The sequence below is a fragment of the Sycon ciliatum genome, chromosome 2 (genome assembly GCF_964019385.1).
Source record: "Sycon ciliatum chromosome 2, ocSycCili1.1, whole genome shotgun sequence".
Taxonomy (NCBI): Eukaryota; Metazoa; Porifera; class Calcarea; order Leucosolenida; family Sycettidae; genus Sycon; species Sycon ciliatum.
This window is the reverse complement of record NC_088644.1, coordinates 27,276,187-27,297,932: the sequence shown is the minus strand read 5'-3', so window position 1 is coordinate 27,297,932 and position 21,746 is coordinate 27,276,187. Positions and strand designations below refer to the sequence as shown.

General features: G+C 47.6%; 2 protein-coding genes across 3 annotated transcripts; one reads left to right on the top strand and one right to left on the bottom strand.

Moving 5' to 3' along the window:
* The first annotated feature begins 625 nt into the window (after positions 1 to 625).
* On the top strand, positions 626 to 18,461 carry LOC135809472 (dynein axonemal intermediate chain 7-like). 2 transcript variants are annotated; one of them, XM_065322831.1, is made up of 20 exons: positions 626 to 1,089; positions 1,135 to 1,162; positions 4,932 to 5,010; positions 5,562 to 5,653; positions 6,210 to 6,314; positions 6,754 to 6,900; positions 7,711 to 7,779; positions 8,664 to 8,729; positions 8,912 to 9,015; positions 9,940 to 10,138; positions 10,670 to 10,808; positions 11,184 to 11,492; positions 12,169 to 12,310; positions 12,646 to 12,805; positions 13,263 to 13,373; positions 13,935 to 14,075; positions 14,674 to 14,745; positions 15,709 to 15,858; positions 16,681 to 16,785; positions 17,504 to 18,461. In XM_065322831.1, exons 2-20 carry the CDS (start codon positions 1,160 to 1,162, stop codon positions 17,639 to 17,641), a joined length of 2,331 nt encoding a protein of 776 aa, XP_065178903.1. In that variant the 5' UTR covers positions 626 to 1,089; positions 1,135 to 1,159; the 3' UTR covers positions 17,642 to 18,461. The 2 variants fall into 2 exon arrangements, with proteins under 2 accessions (XP_065178903.1, XP_065178902.1); XM_065322830.1 differs by having other exon boundaries at positions 627 to 914; positions 987 to 1,162.
* Positions 18,462 to 19,577: 1,116 nt separating this feature from the next.
* LOC135809474 (protein CLN8-like) lies at positions 19,578 to 21,158 on the bottom strand. The gene has a single exon (XM_065322832.1). The coding sequence runs from the start codon at positions 20,927 to 20,929 to the stop codon at positions 20,129 to 20,131; it is 801 nt and encodes a 266-aa protein (XP_065178904.1). The 5' UTR covers positions 20,930 to 21,158; the 3' UTR covers positions 19,578 to 20,128.
* Between the last annotated feature and the right edge of the window lie 588 nt (positions 21,159 to 21,746).

Here is a 21,746-nt window from a genome sequence, read left to right as displayed (position 1 = left end):
CACTGGGATCATCTGATAACAGTCATGCAACAACGAATCGATTCAACTCATTCGGCCGAGCGACCGGCCTGCTCAGTGCCTCGTAGATCTACAAATCCGGAAACTCAGTTCGAACCGCCTGCACCGTGTACCTGGTGTACATGGTAGTGCTCGCTAGGACCTCGGTTTTCCTGACGCTAGCCATGGAAACGCTTTACAGTTGTTATGGCCACCAATCTCACCGGGCATAAAGGCATCATGCCATCAACATGATCAATCATCATCATTCAAGAATCAAGATACATGTAGACTGTAGAGTCTACATCACGTAGCATGATTTCCACCCCGGCCCCGGCCAAACCATGCAATATCCTATACATAATAATATCCAGTAGCCTGAGTAGGGTCTACCCAGTATCATCTGTTTCCATTCGCTTTGCCTTTGCTTTGCCTTTGCCTTTGCCGGCTTTGGTGCCACAGACTGCCATGCAGGGCCGCTGCATGCTGTCGAGTACGAGTGACCATTGGTGACAAGTGCATGCAGAACGTCTTCACACCATTCACCAGTCTCTAGTCTCTGTTCACGTGCCAAAGGAATAACAACTCAATCAGACCTACTGTCTGAGCTGTACTGTGTAAGTAGTAGCCCTTTCAAAACGTTGCTGGAAGGGCGCCCTTGCTGCCAACCTAACACCTCACTGCTTTTAGTAAATCCACTGGACTGCAGTGCACATGGTGCATGCAGTCAGAAACAGTGATTGGTCGTATCTGAGCAGCGGCGCGCGCTTGGAGTTGAGCAGCTTTGCGGCTGCCTGGACCACAACTAGTACTTGCATCGCCACTGTGAATAGTGTCGACGAGTTGTTTTGGGAGGCCAGAGAGTGTCCAGAAATCTGCCCATTGGCATTACTACATTAGTCCATTCCATCGGCGAGGCGATCAGCCCTGTGGACGGCGAGGCGATCAGCCCTGTGAACGGCGAGGCGATCAGCCCTGTGAACGGCGAGGCGATCAGCCCTGTGAACGGCGAGGCGATCAGCCCTGTGAACGGCGCTACTGTATCGCCGAATCGCGAGCACGGTGCGTGCTGGTCGATCGCTACAACAAATAATTGATTGATTTCTCACCATCGAGTGATCTTGTATGCAAGACATAGTCTAGTCGTCATTCGCACAACACAATGGTGAGTGGTGCACGCTATCGCCGGGCTGCGGGACACGTACTAACTAATCCTACACAGTTAGGGACGATCGCAAAAGTTCGCAGAAGCCCCCGAAACGAAGACCGTTAGTTTCGGGCCTGACCCCCCTCCCCTCCCCCCTCAAACGAAACGACAGTCACAATATGGGCTTCATTATTTCACTTGGATGCTCACACATAATAATTATTATAATATACTACACAGCAGGGGTTCATAAACCCTATCATCCTATGAACCCCTGCTAGTACATGTACTAGTACTAGCAAGAGTCCATAAACCACGCGTTTTATGGACTCTTGGTACTAGACTGCACACAGTGTACAGGCAGCCAGCTACGCGACACGCGCAGTTGCATGAATGGACTACGCGTCCTGACAAGCGATCTACGCCGGCTGTGATGGCATGCTAATCTATATCAGCTCCTACATGTCGTCAATACTTTTTTGAATTGAAGCCCGGTTTGCGATTTTCGACACCGACTCCCCCCCCCCCCAAACGTATGCTCTTCGTTTCAGGGGCTTCTGCGAACTTTTGCGATGGTCCCTTACCCTTGACTTGCGAAAGTCACGCTCAATCCCAGGAAGAGGAGTGCACTAGTGGAGCCTGCCACGCTAGTAATTCGTTCATGGTGACGGGAAAACTGAAGATTTGTTGTAACTCTGAGTTTCATGGCATTGGGCCAATCAACAGACAAACTATTGATGTGGAAGGTGCCTACAATTACTAGTATAATGAGTAGAGGTGAGGGAATTAAAGGGGAAGTTAAGGCAAAAATTAAAATTTCACCAGTTGTAGTCTTCGGGGTGCTGAGTCGAATGGTCTTGGTCCGAGAAAGCTGAGACGTTCCCTTCCTACTTGAATCCCAATCAAACTCGCGCACTTCCACCGAAACTGGGTGACTGCGCCCAACTAGATGGGGATTTGTATGCAAAATGTCACTAAAAGCGCCATTTCGTTCTTATTAAAGCACGGATGACCGCGATTGGCCCACATGTTGTAGTCTTTTGGACGCTGAGTCGACGGGTTTTGGTCCGAAAAGGCTGCGATGCAGCGTTCCTCCTTTATTCCCAATCGAACATGGTTGAACAAGTGGTCACGTGCTCCTGGGTGCCCAAATCACCTGGTCACCACGCCAGCAGGCGACAACTTTCACACCAAGGTTCAACTCGAGTTCAACTCGAGTGACAGGACTGCACCCAAAAAAGGTCAAACAGGCTAGTAAGTTGTACCCTGCAGGCACGGTGACCAGGTGACTGGTGTACGCAGGAGCACGTGACCGCTTGTTCAACCATGTTCGATTGGGAATAAAGGAGGAACGCTGCATCGCAACCTTTTCGGACCAAAACCAGTCGACTCAGCGTCCAAAAGACTACAACATATGGGCCAATCGCGGTCATCCGTGCTTTTATAAGAACGAAATGGCGCTTTTAGTGACATTTTGCATACAAATCCCCATCTAGTAGGGCGCAGTCACCCAGTTTTGGTGGAAGTGCGCGAGTTCGATTAGGATTCAAGTAGGAAGGGAGCGTCTCAGCTTTCTCGGACCAAGACCATTCGACCCAGCACCCCGAAAACTACAACTGGTGAAATTTTAATTTTTGCCTTAACTTCCCCTTTAAAGTGGATGCAAGCTCAGCATAAAGCGTGTTGAAATGGTCACATTAGTGGTGATATGCATGGCAGGAAAGACGTGATTGAACATGTATGTGATAATGATTGTAATGGGTGATTGTAATGGGTGATTGTTATGGGTGGTTGTAATGGGTGATTGTAATGGGTGATTGTAATGGGTGATTGTAATGGGTGATTGTAATGGGTGATTGTAATGGGTGATTGTAATGGGTGATTGTAATGGGTGGTTGTAATGGGTGGTTGTAATGGGTGATTGTAATGGGTGATTGTAATGGGTGATTGTAGTGGGTGATTGTAATGGGTGATTGTAATGGGTGATTGTAATGGGTGGTTGTAATGGGTGGTTGTAATGGGTGGTTGTAATGGGTGGACACATTCAGCATGCTGTATAATAGAACCCAGCAGCAGCGGGAGATCATGGTGGAAAGTAGCAAGGTGAAACCATAGGAGATGGCGAGACATAAACATACACATACATACTCACATGCATCCACCCTTCAACATACACAGGCACACACACACACACACACACACACACACACACACACACACGCATAAACACACACACACACACACACACACACACACACACACACACACATAAACCACACACACACACACACACACACACACACACACACACACGCACACACACACACACATAAACACACATACACACACACACACACACACACACACACACAGTGTCTGCTCTAGGATTGTAGGACAGCCGGGTACACGTGTACCTGGCGCAACCATTTCAACCGGGTCGGAGCCGGGTACACATGTACCTGGCTGGCGCTGTCTCACCATTCGAGTCACATGCTTTTAAAACTGGTTGGTTGGTTTATTTTAATTCGGGCAATAAACAGGAACTACAGTCCATTCATCGGAAACTGGCCCGCTGGCTTTTGAAAGTCGGATTTGGGCCGAATTGAGGATCAAAAACCCACTTTAAAGTTTAAATCTCAAAAATCTGGGTTTTGGATCTGCTTTTCCATACATTTTGCCACGGCATGCCTTTCCTAATTTTGTAAAACCTGGCTGAATTTCTATTTCCCTGTTCTTGGACTTTTCTGGCCTCAAATGTGGCAAGGAGTAATTGCACGGGTCACACAATGCAGGATGTACTGTTATTGTCACGATATCTTCAACTATGTGAGAGAGACACCAAAAAGTTAGGGTGCCAGTTTCCAGTGAATGGACTGTAGGCCCAATGATATAAAGGCGAATGGATAAGCCGCATTTAGAAAAGAGAGGACAAGTATTAGAAAATTACGAAAGAAGAAGAAGTATCTGACACATACAAGCCATGTAGTCTGTCCTTTCAAAGTTCGAAAGTGTAAAGTACCAACCTGGTCACAGGTGACCCGGTACTATATTTTCAACCGGGTCTAAGCGCCGCCCAACCGGGTGGATTACCCGGCTCACCCGGCGCTAGAGCAGACACTGACACACACATACACACGTGCGTGAGTATGTATGTGTATGGTTATGTCGCTCCATCGCATACTATGCGTTCACCTTGCTACTTCCCATCAGGATCTCCCGCTGGTGAATTCTGTACATGCCACTCTGAATGTCCCCACCCATTACATCATCACACACCTCCTTCCTGACGTGCATATCACCGCTAATCACGGTGACCATTTCAACACGCATTGTGCTGAGCTTGCATCCACTGTAATTCCTATTTCCTGCACCGTCGCCCCCCCCCCCCCCCCCCCATTGTAAGCGTAGGCATCTTGAGGTTTCTTCATTATCGTCAATGGTTTTTTCTGTTGATTGGCCCTATGCCATGAAACTCAGAGTTACAACAAATCCTTAGATTCCCCGCCACCGTGAACTAGTGTCCGGTTTGCTATAATAAGCGTGTCCTTGAGCTGCACCTGAGCGCTTGGTTCACCCTCAAGTTCATCGTTCCTTCCACTGCAATTATAGTTCGAGCGATGTGCAGTGGATTGCTAAACAAGCTGGTGCTGCTGTTATCATTCTCGATCAGCAGGGCACATGGTGTGTGTGTGTGTGTGTGTGTGTGCGCGCGCGTGTGCGCGCGTGTGTGTGTGCACGGTACATGGTGTGTGTACATTGTGCATGTGCATGTGTACGCATGGTGCAGGCACCCAAGTCCTCTAAAGCAAAAGCGGAGCGGGAGCGGAAGAAGCTAGAGGAGCAGCAGCGGCTGGCTGCTCTGGAAGGTTAGACAATACAAAGAGATCATGTCAACTAACAATCCGGCTTACTTACTAAACTGCAATATTGAAGGGATGCTCAATATGCATCATGTTATCCATGCACTGGTAAATGACAGTGAATGCACGATGTGTGATGCAGAAGTCAACCCCCATTGATGTAATGCTAATCAGCAAGCACATGTGTGCATAGTTATTACCATGATGCTGCAAGCAAGATGTTATACGATGCTTTTTCATCATCATTTGAGATGTCTCGTAATCGACGATGGAGGTCGATATCAAACTGGCTTGCCATTCCACACAAAGAATATTATGATGTTTTCATCGCATAACCAGTACATTGGTTAGACTGGTTGCACTCCTGTGTGGGTGCATGCGCGCTATGTTGCTCGTGTTTCATTGAGTGGCTACTGCGGAGAGATCTCGTAACATATGCATAATATATGTGTGCGTGTTTGCGTGCATGTGTGTGTGTGTGTGCATGCGTGTGTGCATGTGTATGTTCGGTGCGGTGCATGCATGTGTACGCGTCTGTTCCCGGCATTACTGCACAGCGGAGAGGTTGCAACAGGAGGCCGAAGAAGAGGCGCGTCGTCTTGAGCAGTTGAGAATTGAGGAGGAAGAGCGTCAGAAGCAGCAGGAAGAGGTAAGATGAAGTCAGTTGTGCAGCAGCTCAGGCCCGGCGGAACCGGTCCGGTTGGTCAGGCCATTACATGGCCGGACCAACTTTTTGGCCACCAGCTTGTGTTTACTGCTGAGGAGGGCATCATCATCATCATCATCTGCGTTGCCGAAAAAATAATAATAGTAAAATTTAAAAAAATAATAATAAACGGCATTATGCAGCTGTGTAAGCAGTAGATGCACAGTGCGACTGCCAGGCATCTCTGTCAGATGCCAACTGGCAATTCTCATGTAGAGACATACCAGGAGGAGGGCATGCCTACCCGGTATATCCTCACAGAGGATGAAAGGCCAGGGTATGGCCGGACCAATCTGAAACTGCTCCCCCCCCCCCCCCCCCCCCCGGTCCTGGTGCTGCACAGGTCCTTTGCTCATCACATCGACTTCCGTGACTTGGTCATATCGTATTGTTTGATTGAGCATTGCCAACTTAGTTCAGCCTGATCCTTCGTGACTGGAAATCTGTACTCCACACAACATGCGGCTATTATGTGTGCGTGTGTCATGTTTGCTTGAAGAGAGAGCGCCGTTTTGCAGTTGAGCAGGAGCCGTTGAATATGCTGCTGATCGAGCGGAGCATCAACTTGCCTATCGAGCGGGAAAAGGTTGCGGAAGAGGTCTTGGTACGTGTGTACTTGGCAGCTGCGTATGAGCAACTGATCAGCAGCTGATGTTTGAAACTTTGAACCCATGCATGTTGCCGCCTGGTGTTGTCCACAGTCATTTACATGCAATCATCGGAAGTGTCCGGTCTTATCCGAGTGACTGATCTGATGTGACTGCCCGTGACGCTGATTTGTTCGTATCACAAGTTTCCCTGAACCCACGTCATGTGCTGTCTTGACTCGTGAGCCTCTCGTGCACGTGTGCATGTCGTATCGTTTTATGCCATCGGTATATGTGCATGAGGGGTGGTCTTCAGGATAAACCTCCCCACCCCCACACACATGCATGTAGCTGTAATAAAAATGTTAACTTTTCACAACGCATGTGCACACTGACACATCTAGTAAAGATGTTGAACTTCGCCTGTTTGTATGCACATGTATATCGACTTCACAGTGGAAACGCTTCTTGGCGTGCGATCCGGCAGTTGATGAGACATACGCCAAGGGACTAAACCGCTACGTGACGGAATGGAAGGACATGTCGCAGGACAGCAAGGCCGGCCTTGGGGACACGCTCAAAGAGTGGCAGGACGCATATCAGGTCAGAGTAGTTCTTTAGAAAAGCGATCCTGGCACGGCTTTTCTATTATTGTAGTTTGTCTTCTGCATTGTGCAGTGTGGGCCTGCGGGCAAGACATACTCCTCTGACTCATTAGTTGCAGGGATGTCGGACACGCTACGGTCACTACACTACACTACGGTATTGACGGTGCCACTCCGAGTTTGCCCCAGGTACGCCGGGAATCAATCAAACACGCTGATTTGGGCTCTAACTTTTGAAAACATGCCAGCAGAGCCACCCCAGCGGCGAATCCAGCGATCTCGGCTACAGGGTGGTTCCAGTAAAGTCAAAACTGAATAGCTGATACATGTATATACATGCACACGCATCATGCATGGTGTCCAGTAGTACATTTACACAATTTAGGGGGTTCCGCGGAACCCCTCCCGGATCCGCCCCTGCACCCCTCCCGACAAGTCAATTGTGCCTAAGATGGCTGACCTTACCACCCTAAATTACCTTCCAACACCCCTGAAGGCTGAAGCTGCATGTCTTTGGATGTATGCATCAGCTATGAACTGCATGAGAGCAACTCTATACGTATGCCAGGGCCAGCTGGGGAGTTGCGATTTGCCCAGCAGCTGGAATGGGCCATTGTGAAACTATATCTGTGATCCTATTTGAACTATCTTTGAATTGCGAGGAAGCAAGAACTACATTATATGCTGCAATAGCATGACGACATAGACAGGTTGATGGTTCTATAACTAAATGATCACAAATATGCCATATTGCCATCCACAACCACTTTTTAACCAGCTTATTATCATCTTTGTCATGAATGCTCAGCTTCTCGCTAGAATGGAACAGCATCGGAAGACGCTGGAGGAAGAGTTTGAAATCCAGCACTATCTAGAGGTGAGGAGCAGTGATGTAATGCATGACATCATACATTCGTAGTCCGCCGTAATTTCGTAATGTTGGACACGGTAGTGAATTCAGGGTATCAAAATGCTGGTGGCATGCATAACCCGAGATGTTGCTGGTGCTGTTGGTGTTTCTGGTGCTGGTGGTACTGGCTGGTGGCTGCATGGTGGAGGCGGCGGCGGTGGCTGCTGCAGTGGCAGCGGCTAGCGGCAGTGATGGTGGTAGTGATCGGCAGGGGACTAGTGACTCAAAGTATTGTTTTCTTCCGTCATACTGCTGTGTTTTTGAGCTTTGTCATGTTTTCAATACATCTCCAACCCCTAACACACGAATTACAGCGGAGGGCATCATCAGGGATGATAATGCCCTCCTGGGTGAAAATTTGGAAACAATCGTCATAATAATATTATTATGTGGTGTAGGCTACTAGCCGAGGACTGTTCGTGTGTTACAGGTTGGAGGTACTGTAAATATACAAATTTTCGGCAGCCACTTAATTTCGGCTATATTCGGCACCGACCCAAAACGCCTAAATTAAAACGCCGATGAAATTTTTCACAGCATCTGTCGCACTATACCATGCCCTCTACCCCACGCCGAAAATAAATCGCCGCCGAAATGTCAAAAATCGTGAAGTGCCGAAATTTTGCAGCGCCGAAATGTTGTATATTTACAGTATAACAGTTACTAATGGCAATGCGGTTTTTTTAAAATACGGGTGACATGTCAGGACATAGGGTATACCAACGCCTAATGATGATTATAACCATTCCTTCCTTATCCACTTGTCATAGAGAGCTGTGCCTCTTGGTGCAACGGTACCACTTGTAGGTAGCTAACTCTGCGGCGCACCTTGGTTTGACATGTCATGCTAGATAAAAGCAAACATCTTGGAGGTGATGAAGACGAAGCTTGACGTGATCGCTCATCAGATGCTGGAGGTGAGGTAGACTGTTCATATCATAATGCCATGGTCAGTTTTCTGTACACGGTGCAACTCCGGTATAACCAAGAGTACATAACCCCCAAGAGTGTGCAACTCCAGCTATGGGGTCTGCGACGTGCGTGTGTGTGTATATGTGTGTGTGTCCATTGTTTTCACTCGCCATGTTCACGTGTGCAGACATCGGAGCCTCACATCAACAGGCAGACGTTCAACCTTGAGAAGTCGCACGCCGTCAAAGACATGGTCTACCACTTGTGGGGCAATACGGCCAAGAACCCAAGGTCAGTTGCAGCAGGGATTCTGCAATTGGCCTAAGTTAGCTGGTGAATGGAACATTTCTGCAGTTGTGCCCGGCCGCACTGGGTCTACTGTAAATGCGGGAACCTTTGCGATCTGGAATCCTTCGCGGTTTTCGCGGTGGGTGTGGACTTGCAAAAGTAAGCCGGCGCGAAACGTAGAACTATAGTGAAGAAACTGAGAAAATTGACTCCAATCGCAAACGTCTCCAGGTGCTAAATTTGTCTATGCTCGCAAATCGCGAACTAAAACCGGCGCAAACGTTTCTGGGCTTGCAGTAACTGTATGTACTTCAAAGTAGCACAATATCCGTACATGTCACGCAGAGGATGGTCGGTTTGGCCAGATGCACTACATTACCATCTGATGTCGCACACCGTCGGCAATGGGCTGGTACAAGCATGTTGTTAATGCACTGCTTCGGTCTGGAACGTTCAGGTTCTTGGGTTGATCCAGTATGAATGTGCAAGGTTGGATTCAAACTGATAATTATAGTGTTGTGATTACGACGAGCCTTTTTTAGTTGTGTATAAAGATTACCCCTTAGGAGACATGCATGGAGGTTTTGTGCGCATCATTAGAATCAGAAGAAAAAAGCGGTGGAAGCCTGCTCTGCAGCTCTCTTTCATGGTCATTCTTTTATCTCCCTTTCTCTCCTCTCCCCCCCCTCTTTTCTCTCTCTCTCTCTTTCTTTCTTTCTCTCCTCTCCTCCCTCTGTTCTCTCTCTCTTTCTCTCCTCTCCTCCCTCTTTTCTCTCTCTCTCTCTCTTTCTTTCTCTCCTCTCCTCCCTCTGCTCTCTCTCTCTCTCTCTCTTTCTCTCCTCTCCTCCCTCTTTTCTCTCTCTCTCTCTCTCTCTCTCTCTCTTTCTCTCTTTCTCTCTCTCTCTCTCTCTCCTATGTGATTTGCAGGCTGAAGAACATAGAGATGGGTAACCGCACTCGGATGCCGGTCTCAGTTAGCGTTCCGAAGGAGTTGGCCCTGGCTAACTTTGCAGTGCGGGTAATCTACACGCATGTTGACACTCTCTCACCAACATGCTCCACGTTTCGCATGGGAAAGCCTAAAGCACAGAGCATGGACACCAATGTCAGCGCTGACGTTCCCGCTGTAAGTCACCAAGTGTGCTCATGTACTATCTTCAGTTAAGTAAACATTATCATTAGGACAGCTTGAAGTAGAATGACCCCCCTTGATGTGTACAGTGTACTACTTCATGCTGCTCTTCTTACGTCGTACTGACTTGCGTCGGTACTTATGCATTCTTGTACATCATGACGTATTCTTTTCTGCTGTACCTGATTTAGCCTGTCGTGCCTGCGTGCGCAAGGCATGCGATCTCTTTTGTTCCTTAGTTCTTTCTTGCTGTTTTGTGCGGAAAGGAGCGTAGTTTTGATGGCTCCTTTGCGTTTGTTCTTATTCATTGTATTAACTTTCGGTATGTAATAATAATAGTCTAATTCTCCCACAAGCTACACCCGGGTACCCACCCCCACCCATCCTGACCTGTGTGACATGTACCATGTTTCCATCGAGTATTTGGCCGTAGTAGATCAGAACACTTTCCCCACACTCTGGCGTAGTAGTGGATATGCATCCATGGTGGAACCTGTGCTGTTGGTTATCTCTTTCACACTGCAGGGAAGTGGCTCCTTGGAAGGAGAGGGAGAGGGCGGTGGCGGTGGTGGTGGAGATGTTGCCGGTTCCAAGGCAGGCAGCAAGGTGGCGCTGGATTCACGGTCGACCACGTCACTGACCGCAAAGACGGCAGACACAGGCAGTAAGGGAGCAGCAAAGTGGGTGGCATGGCATGCCCCCCTGTCTGGCCGGCATCCCATCCTGGCCGAACACGGACAGTTTGAACTTTGAACACTAGCTCAGCAGGTGTTTTGTCTTGTTGGATTTGCTCAACTGTGTGCCAGAATACTGAACGAATACACAGTTTAGGCTACACATAGGGCATACTGGATGAGAAGGCATAATTCCCAGCTAAATGGGATCCTGTATGAACGTGTATTGATTGAAGATGCTAACTTTGCCTTGCTCAATAGCTTTTGTGTGGCCACTGCATCCTTGTCAAAAGCAGACATCTGGAAATTGTCCAGTAAAGCGAGCAATATGGTGTTTGGTTGTGCTGTGCATCAATTTTATGTAGAGCCCGAAAGTACTCGCTCAAGCAGACCTAACGAAGAGAAAAGACCGGACAGCGCCACCTCAAACACATCCAGGGATGCTGTGGAGGATGATGACGACTGTGAAGGCGACGAGGAAGGCGGAGATGGCGCCAAAGAGAAACCGTACGATCCCGACTTTCCAGACTATGAGCCAAATGAGGGTGCTCTCTCAGACGACGAGCATGCAGTCGATCTGCGTGCCTTTCAGCAGGTCGGTGGCGTGTTTTACTTCGATATTCTGCAACTGCCTCCTCAGCCAATGGTCTGTGGACAGTGGACAATGCAAGAAGGTAGGTGAACGCCGGCAAGTCCGACTAACTGGGCATTCCTCAATTAGACCCTGCCATGTGCCAATGGAGTTTGGAATGATGTTTGTTCTGTTGCGAAAACCTGGATTTCTTGTAACGTAGCACTATGCGTGTTGTGATGCTACATGCGTCACCCTTACGCTTGCTCCTGCGTCATTAAGTTAGATTTGTACAGTGTTGCTTCCAATACGATTTATCCGTACCCATTGTACTGTCCGTTGTATACATACCTGTGTAGCAAGGCGCTATCATGTATGTACATTTATGTGTGTTTCTTTCTGCTTGTCGGTCGGTCCGTCTATCTGTATGTCTGTGTGGATGTGTATGGCTTTTCAGTAAGTTGGAGGTGTCAGTCAAACATAGCTGGCAGATCCTTGATCAGTCCCGTTTTCATGCATGTGTGTGTGTGTGTGTGTGTGTGTGTGTGTGTGTGTGTGTGTGTGTGTGTGTGTGTGTGTGTGTGTGCATGTGTGTGAGCGTATATCTGTGTGTGTGCATGTGTGTGTGTGTGTGTGTGTGTGTGTATGTGTGTCACGTGTATCTGTGTGTGCATGTGTGTATCTGTGTGTGGTTGTGTGTGTGTGTGTATATATATATGGGCATGTGAATGTGTATGTGTGTGCTTCAATGGCACCCTCACTGACATATGGGTATGCAGTGCTCGAAGGCGGTCTCCGCTACACTACATATCCGCTGCCGGACCTTAAGAAGACAGTGGTGCAAGACGACGACGAAATATCTGAAACGCCAGCTCCAACGGCACCAGAAAAGGAAGTTGAAGAAATAGAGATACAGTTCAGGTACATTCACTGATAAGAGAACCCAGCCTGCACATTTGAAAGAGATGTATGGAGAAGCGTTTGACTTGTCTGGGTGTTGTGCTTGCAAATGTCCTATCCTGAAGTGGGTCAGTCCAGGAAGAGATTCTTCTTCTGGAAGTGCACTTACAGTTGTGAACACTTCCATCAGTTCTCCATCCCATACTTACAGTTCACTGTTCTAGCATAGGGTAGGCTGTGTACTGCACGATGAGTTCTGTCCTGATCTGATGCTTAGACTTCATTGGTCTTTCGCTGCCTTGCTTGAATCTGGAGACTGTCTTCTAAGTTTTTACCCTTCTCTTCCTTCTTCGCAGAGCTACAAAAGAAATGTATTTGCAAGATGCCAAGGTTGCTCGATGGGATTCATCTCGGCTCTGCTGGCGCACCGACGAGATCAGCGACATGGTCATCAAGGAGAAAAACGGCGAAGTCTCCTTCAAAACTGTTCACGTCATGCCGTTTACACTTTTTCAGGTATGCTGGTTTTTCCAACACAACACACTGCGGAACTGTTCAGTTTGTATGTGGATGTTCTGCTGTGGCTGCTGGGTTCGTACAGTATTCAAGTCTGTATTATGTGTACGTGTACATGTACATGTGATGCAGATTTGGGTGACACGCTGGAAATCAGTTTCCCCGCGTGCACACTGTGCATGTGGGGACAGGGTGCCCCAAATACTAGTAACTCTAGTGTGAGCAGCGGGTGCCAAACCGGGATACCAAGAACAGATCTCGTTGTATCTCTACAGCACTTGTATCTTGCATTGTAACGAGATGATGATAACAACTGACCTACAGTCTCTTCTCCGGTGTGGCTTAAAAGCTGCGATGGTATAGACGTTCTTCGCAGAGCAGGGCGTCGCTTATACGCTCAGCTCCATTTCCATATGAACACGTCACTGGTTTCAATGTTCTCCGCACTGCTTTGCAGAGTCGTTACTCCAGTCTGCCCATCGAGTACTGGGACGTGCGACCCATCGACGACGGCCAAGTGCTTCTCACTATCTGTGCGAGGACTGTCGAGATGGACATCATTGTCAAGGTGAGAGACATGGCAGTTGCTGCGAGGGAGCCAAGCTGCTGACGGTGCGCCTCCAGTAAGCTGTTGAATGGTGTAATCCAAGCACAAGTTGCTATGTCTAACATAGCTGTTCGGTATCATCGCTTCCGCGATGGGCAGGTCTGTGGTCGGAGTAAGATGTACATGTAATGCCTGAAAGACTCTCACAACATACAATTTCATAGGCAAGGTCACGCGGCTGCCCACACCGGAGCTCGCGTGTTCAGTTGACGGAAAAGCACGAGCTCCGGTGTGGGCAGCACCTTCCTACGACTCTCAAACAGCGAATGATTATGTATCGGTGTGGGGTCAGAGTGGGGTGTGGAGTTGTGGGGTGGGGCATCACGAGTGGTTTATGTTGTCAATGAGCGTGTGTGTGTGTGGGGGGGGGGGGGGGTCAGAGGACAGAGTGGTCCTTGCTCACTCGATCAAGGATCATGGCTGTGCGAGAAGTTGTGGCATGTGCATGCAGCTGGCCTGTAGTTTTGATCAGAGCTGGCTTGGATGCAGGCATACAACACATCTTCCTTTCCTATCTTCTAGGGACATCAATGCAAGATTCCTAAACTTCCCGACATTGTTGACAGCAAGGGCAAAGACAAGGGTACTGACGAATCACAGCAGGAGAAGGATATTCTGGAACATTTCCGAGAGCGGTGGATGATCGTGGATGAGTTCCAGGAGGTAAGCTGCTACGGCAACACGGCCAGTTGGGTTCCCCGGCATGTGGGTGCCAGGGTGGTGGTGTCCTCAGTTCCCCATGCATACACTGAGCAAGCACAGCGGCACACAACCAGTCAGTAGAGTAGCAGGGAAAAGAGACCTTGAACCAGAGCATGTGTAATATGTGTATTTATACTAAGACCGTACGATACTCACTATTCGTATTTCCCGCTCCTTCACCATAGCAACGAGAGCCAAGCAAGTATAGAAGAGCGCATGCTCCAGTGGTTCTCTAGAACACATGCACACTCACCTACCTGGGTACTGGGGCACAATCACCCAAACCCGAACTCCGGCCCGAATGAGGCCTTTTTCTTACCCACTCCATCTCTATTGAAAAAGTAATGTTTGCGGGGCAGGAGCTCCTGTTTAAACTCCCCGCTACACACATTTATGATACATGGCTCCAGGACACGGATTGAGTAGCCCTCAAAGTCAAAGCTCTCATTACTGCACTCAATCTCAGGCCCAAGGTTGTATCCACATCCGGCACTGACCTAACCTCTACCAGATTTGGTTTAGAAACAATAGTTCCTGTTTGTTTGTTTTGTTGCTGAAGAGACTAACAAGGGCTGGCATAAACATATTTCCAGAAGAGGACGGCCATAAATACACAGAAGTTGTCAGAAAGGTGCGTACTCGAATGGGTGTGAGGGACCCACATAAGTTATGGCTCACGGTTGTGTCACGATGCCTGTGTGCATATGAGTGTGTGTGTGCATATGAGTGTGTGTGCATATGAGTGTGTGTGCATATGAGTGTGTGTGTGTGTGTGTGTGTGTGTGTGTGTGTGTGTGTGTGTGTGTGTGTGTGTGTGTGTGTGTGTGTGTGTGTGTGTGTGTGTTCCCGACGATTATGGTCACATACGTCTTTCTTCTCTTTCTCAGACTCTTCCTGACTTTTCTTTCATTCTCCTGGGTGGTTACCAACAGCCAGTGTATGCCGGAGTATGTGGTGTGGTGTGTGTGTAGAAAAAGAAAAGAAAAAAAGAAAAAAAATGGAAAAATGAAAAATAGGGATTCACTGGCCAGAAAAAGTCACTTCAAACAGCTGTGTGGTGGATACCAGGCTAAAAATAGTGGCGGTCAATTCATCAGCCTTGCAAGCTGTTGAATGGTGTAATCCCAGCACAAGTTGCTATGTCTAAAAAACATAGCTGTTCGCTATCATCGCTCCCGCGATGGGCATGTCTGAGGTCTGAGGTGTGTGTGTGTGCATATGAGTGTGCGTGCATGCACTACTCTGGCGTGTAGAATGCAAAGAACACTTCTTAATCCCGAGAGTAAGGGTGTAACTTGCACACTACTAGTAACAAATAGACGGTGCCTATACACGTTGCCATTCAAAGTGACTTGCCCTATATTGTTGCACACTCTGTGCGCTGTCACTTATGCACCCAAGGGAACTGAACCAAAGAAAATGTTGACCATTGATACAAATAAGAAATACAGAGTCCTACACTAGTCGAATTACTTCTCAATACTCAGGTTAGTAGTACTTGCCCATTTATTCTCTCTCTCTCTCTCTCTCTCTCTCTCTCTCTCTCTCTCTCTCTCTCTCTCTCTCTCTTCCCGTCCCACTCTGAAACATGCAGGCCCGTGCCATTGAGGATTTGATTTACCATCACGCTGCACTGTTGTCACCTGCATTTTCCTTGGCTTCGTCGAGTAAGAATGGGAAGTTTGACAGGAATGTGGCGGTGATCAAGGTCTCAGAGTCCGGTGGTGATGAGCGTATACCCGATGTAAGTCGAGGTGCATGATGCCATGTGTCAACGGTCCATGATGCATTTAACTGGGCTGTTTGTTGACGCCGGGAAATATTTTTATTAGTGCTGCAACGGGTAGGAGTTTGGTTGGGTAACTAGTTCGGTTATTTCTATCCGGGTAGCAGGGGTACCCTATCGGGTATTTTTTGACATAGCTTGCACAGCGAGTGTGCATTTGCACTACATAGAAAGTGTACAGTAAGCACATAGCCGTGCTTTTAACGTTACTCGAAGTACATGCACCTTTGCGAAAACACCATACTCCAACTACCCGATCGGGTTCTCAGGAGCAAACTGCTACTCGAACACCCGTTCTAATTACGGGTAGCACGGGTACCCAACTACCCGATGACACCCCTAAATTTTATTTTCACCAATTTAGCTCTTTATTACTTTGTCGATAAGGATATCTTTCCACTGAGTCAATGGCCGGACTTTTTTTGAATTTCACTGGCATGCAAGCAGCAATGTACTGTCCTTTGTGGCTACGGGTTTGTACAAAATTAGGACAGGTACACCATGTCTTTTTTAAATGTGTGGAGTAGCAGGTTCCAAACCCAGAATTTTCGAGTTCTAAATTGTTAAATGAAGTAGTTTTTTGAGCCTTCGTTCGACCAGAATCAGACTTTCACACGCCAGAAGTACTACTTGACATGAATGGACTGAAGGCTCAGTACAAGTAATACATTGTGGAGGCTTTCAACAATGAGTCAATGACTTACTTAAGGAGGTTATGGACTACTGTTGATGTTCAGCTCTGTTTTCTGACGACTTTTTTTATTTTTTTACTTTGCCTAGGAAATGTGGACCCTATTTGCCGTCCAGGACGATTGCACCTGGCAGTTGAAGATGAGAGAAGAGGAAGAAGCTGAACCCAACTTGGATGTTGCCGACCAGCAGGATGTAAGAACGTGCTTTAAAAACAACCGTGCATGGTACTGGGACTATTAGGACATTGGGACCAACAGTATTAAACAACGTTTAAGTACAGGTTTCCGCTCGTCAATAGTTAGACACGCTATGTAGCGACAGATCCGGCAATAGACGACCAAATATATAATTGAGCTTGAACGAGCGGATGAATGTTTTGTTATGACGGCTACCAAATGATTGTTAGTGCCGAAGTGCACAGTGCGTCGTAGTGTGTGGAGTGAACCCAGAGACGGTGTTGTGACTGTACGGTGGTCACTGGGATTGACGGTACTGTATTATCACCGTGATCAAAACTGTAAAGTGTCGACTGGAGGGGGGGGGGGGTCACGAACGCCTGCATTTGCCACTGCTCTCCTCCAACCCAAACATCACCGGGATACCAACTAGCAGTGTTGCTCTGTTTCCAGTGCGAAGAACACCCCGTGAACACCAGGTAACACCAGCGTGAGTTAGTGTTACTACCTACGGAGCGGTGAGGATTGTTGACCATTCATAGCGCTGTGACTCCGGTCATTTAGTGAAAGCCATCATGGGGACTAGAAGATACACTGATGTGTTTTGACAGCAGCGCTGCAATTATCAACACCAGTCAAAACCTCCATTGAAAATGAAGGCTGTTGACCGTTGTGGATTTTGGCGTCTTCAGTTGCCGATAAAATCCATCCGTGTTCTTCTGTTTCTTGTGCAGTTGCATGCCGACCTGTACTGCGCGGTGCAAGCTGTGGCCTCGGCCGATTCAGCTGCTGCAATTGCCGGAGCATCAGCCTTGCAAGTACACACCGTCCACCAGTTGCTTGAGCGTATCCGTCCTCTCGTTTACTCATGATAAGTCAGCAACCAAGATGGTCTTGGACTTGATGAACTTGCCAGGCTCTCATGCCGATATCTTGTGTACGAAAACGTGCTGCGGAAAACACTGGAAGGCGACGTGCGCCTTCAGCCAAATCATTGTACTATACTTGCAAACACGTGTAAGCTTACACATACACAAGCTTCAGTCGAGAACAACCGTGATTGCTTAATTAGAGTATAAAAGGTGGATTCCCTTGAGGGGACATTAAAAAGCACTGCTGGTCCCAAGAGCGCCAAAGCCTCCATTCAGCGTGCACTTCTGGCATTGTTTTTCTTGCATTCAGGTTGCAGATCCAGTAGCATTAGGATTCTATAGCCGAATAGGAGTGCATATCTTTGTGTAAATAAGTTACTTTTTTTTTAAAGTACACCATGCATGCACGAAACAGTACACGCGTGCATTGATGAGAATTTTGTCAGTAACTTGTTTCAACTGTGCCTCACTAGGATAGCAGCATTCTTGAAGCAGTGGCACAGTGCAGTCACGGTAGGGTACCGTACTTGATCAGCTGGAGAGCACCCGCAACAGATTGCCATCATTCGACTAACGCCTAACCGGATAACTTCTCAGTTTACATGTAGTTCTATCAAGAGCCTACAGTGTGAATATGATTGTGTTTTCTACATGACTGATTGTAACGTTTATACTACAGTACTTTGACCTACCTACCTTCCATCCTATTCTGTATTCATTTCGCTGTTGAGTATCTTTATTTGTAGAGACAGTGTACATGTATCATCACAAATGGAGATTCTTGTGCAACCTGATGTCGATAATAAAATTTAATAACGTTCTATCCCCGGCCCCGGGGAAAATTGCGATTCCGCGGCCGCGTTTTTTTCCGCGTTTTTTGCGATTTTTTAAAAGACCACGTTTTCCGCGATTTTCCCGCGTTTTTTGAACTTTTTTGTTGCACTACACATACACACAGTGCACTTTTCGGTCAGCAACATCTCATCGTGGCGGCTTTTTACTCAAATAATGGGTGCTTTATACACCAGAGACTTGTAACTGATTGATTTCACTACATACTCACTGAAAATTGCCGCATTCACCGCATATTTACCGCAAATTCACCGCAAATTATGCCATATTATGCCGCGTTTTCCCCCGCGTTTTTTGCGATTTTTTTCCGCAATTTTCCCCGGGGACAGAACGTTGTACAAATTAATGCACGTGGCTGGCGAAGTGGTCAGAGAGAGAGCGTTGGCCTACAAGAGCTAAACATGAGGTTGTGTGCTCGATTCCCACTTTCAATGAAGAAGATTTCCACCCCAGCAAAAACAATGATCGCAGATTTAGACATTTTACAACACAAAGCGGAGTTGCCATTGACTTGCGAAAGTGGTCAAGTCAGCCCACGAAGAGGAGCCTGCGACACAAGCTCACAGTGGCTGGAAACTGTTTTTTTGTTGTAACTCTGAGTTTCATGGTAATTGAGCCAATCACCAGACAGCATAGTGGATGCTTACAGTACCAAGGAACGTACATGTAGACGTACTCTCGGGAACGACTGTCTATACTTTTGAAGTGCACTGTAGCCTTTACTGTCACTGAAGGGAACAACATCACGAGTTATTACTATACAATACATGTACAAAACGCCAAGAACAAAAACAAACCAAACAAAAGTTCTGATACAACTATTGTGGAATGGGATGGGAAGGTTATGGTTTGGGCAGGTCTCCACGGAAAAGACCATTCCAACACAGCAATTTTCTCAAACTCACGTCCATACACTCATAGTTATCTGTGCAGAATGCATGCGAGAAGTGCATGCTTCACAAGCTTCAAAACATGGCACAATCACCACCAGTGTACCTACATTACACGTATGATGTATGTTCAGTCCATGAAAAGGCAATGGCCCAAAGAACAGTTCAACACCCAGCACACAGCAGCAATGGCACCAAGAGCGTCGATGGGCTCGACAGAATAACTATTATACTTGTTAAAGATATTGCCTAGCACGCTTGAATAAGTACAGGTCTTATGACGGGCTTGACGGAACTATACGTGGTGTAAAAACGAACAGGACGGATGGTTTGAATGAATCACAACAATTACCATTCGCCAAGAACACCACAGCTGAACAGCACAAACGGAAACTCTAACATTCAGATCACAGAGAATGAGTATGGCACATGTTGTGTGCCTGTTGTGTGGTGGCTGGGTGCTGCAATACATGTACATGTACTGCAGTTCACAACACAGGAAGAGGATTAACCCATCTGATCACAGACACAATACGCAGAATGTGGTAAGAAGACTCGCCCACGGCCACACACTGCTTAACATTTGCTATGAAAAATAGGAATAAAATAGTTACCACCTAGAAACTTGTCTGCTCTCTCCGTCTCATACTTCCAATCAGACCTCAATGGAAACGGCACGCCGTGACTCGCAACACGGTAGATAGGGAAATTGAATAGAAAAGACACGACTCAGTCAACCGCAAGATCATTTCGTTTTCTTGGCGTCGGCATGATTCCAATCAACGGGGTTGAACAGCTGCCACGTTTTCTTGTACGTCCAGAATGGCGTCAGGTAGAAGTTGATCAGCGCCAGCTCCGAGTAAAGGAGAGCTCCGAGTGGGAGCGGCATGTCGCTCAGGACAGTCGGAAGGTTCCAGTAGGTCGCCCACCAGATGTACAGCTCCACCGTCGTGCGGCAATGGAACAGGTGAATAAGAATGTGCTGGTTAACACGCCACAGCGTCGTGTCCGCTTTCTTGGCTTTGATCAGCAGCCAGCACACGGCGGAGAACGGTGTCGTCATCTCCAGCAATAGCCCCGCGCAGGCAAAGAAATGAGCCTTTGCGTAATAGACAGACATCAGGAATCCAATCAAAGAAAGTGAATGGTGCAGCGCTAGGTTCCAATCTATAAAGCGGAAGTAGATGTTGGATGCGAACAGTGTAGTGCACTCGAACAGGAAAAATCCAGTCGTCACCATCACCATAAAGTACGATTCTTGTGTTTTGGCATTGACAATGTCAGTATGCAGCTCTGGCTCGCCCAGGATGGTGTGAATTCCACCATAAGCGCCAAACACGCCAAACACCGCTCTAACGATAGAGAGGTGCCAAAACACTTTCTCCCGGTTGCTAAGCCTACGGTAGGTTTCAAACAGCAAAGATAAGACTAGGCAGGCGAGGTAGACACATAGGAAGAATACAAACGAGAACAGCACTGTCGTCCATTGATTCGTCGAGTCTTCCAAGTCCCGATCGCCGATGCAGAGTTTCCGCAGCCAGTCCATTGTGAAGAGTAATTTACTAAACACCTAAAGGACAGTGAGAAACTGGATGAGAGGAACAGCTCATCCAACTAAAAACAAAACGTTATTATTGTAGGTTTATCAAATGTGGGCAGCATGCAGAAAACTTGAAAAGAGGTGCGTGAACCATACCATGCCGGCATGCGCTATTATAATAATATTGCAGGGAGTAGTAAAACAATACCGTAGATCTACGATATTGTGTACGGTATTTACTACAGTAGTACTATACTCCGACCTACAAGTCCTTGCTGGCAACAACTCAAAATGTCTGTGCACCCGCATCAAGACAAGCAACAGTGCAGTCGAGTCCGGACCAGGCCAGGGCCAGGGAGTCGTAAAACCTTCTCTTTTTTTGGTATTTTACGACTCCCGGCCTGGTCCGGACCGTATACATGTACCATCAAGAGTACATAACCCCCCAGAGTGTGCAACGCCGATCCAGCTCTGTGTAGGGTTTTTGATCTTGCTTGGTCGAGCGGAATCGGATCTTCTGATGTCATGCGTACACTTCACACCAGGGAGTCGTAAAAGCCCGGGAGAGGACACGGCACACATTCCCAGAAAACATCTTTGCCTCGCGCTGCCGGGGAACGCTGCCAGGGAACGGTGTTGCGAGGCAAGGAAATTATTATTTTCGAAAATTGTGATGTCTTCTTGAAATACAGTAGAGTCGCGCGCCCAAGAACGTTGTTTCCAAGGGGTTAGCCTGGGATGTTCTTATTTCTCAGCAAGCTGGCTGCGTTCTTATAGCACGATCTTAGAAACAATCCGTACTGGATCAAATGTATCCCATAAG

Bases quoted from the DNA above. Each gene is read 5' to 3' on its own strand.
- LOC135809472 (XM_065322831.1), top strand. The intron at 12,311-12,645 runs GTACATTCACTG...CCTTCTTCGCAG, and splicing joins GAAATAGAGATACAGTTCAG to AGCTACAAAAGAAATGTATT. The intron at 14,076-14,673 runs GTAAGCTGCTAC...TTGTTGCTGAAG, and splicing joins TCGTGGATGAGTTCCAGGAG to AGACTAACAAGGGCTGGCAT.
- LOC135809474 (XM_065322832.1), bottom strand. From the start codon at position 20,929: ATGGACTGGCTGCGGAAACTCTGCATCGGCGATCGGGACTTGGAAGAC.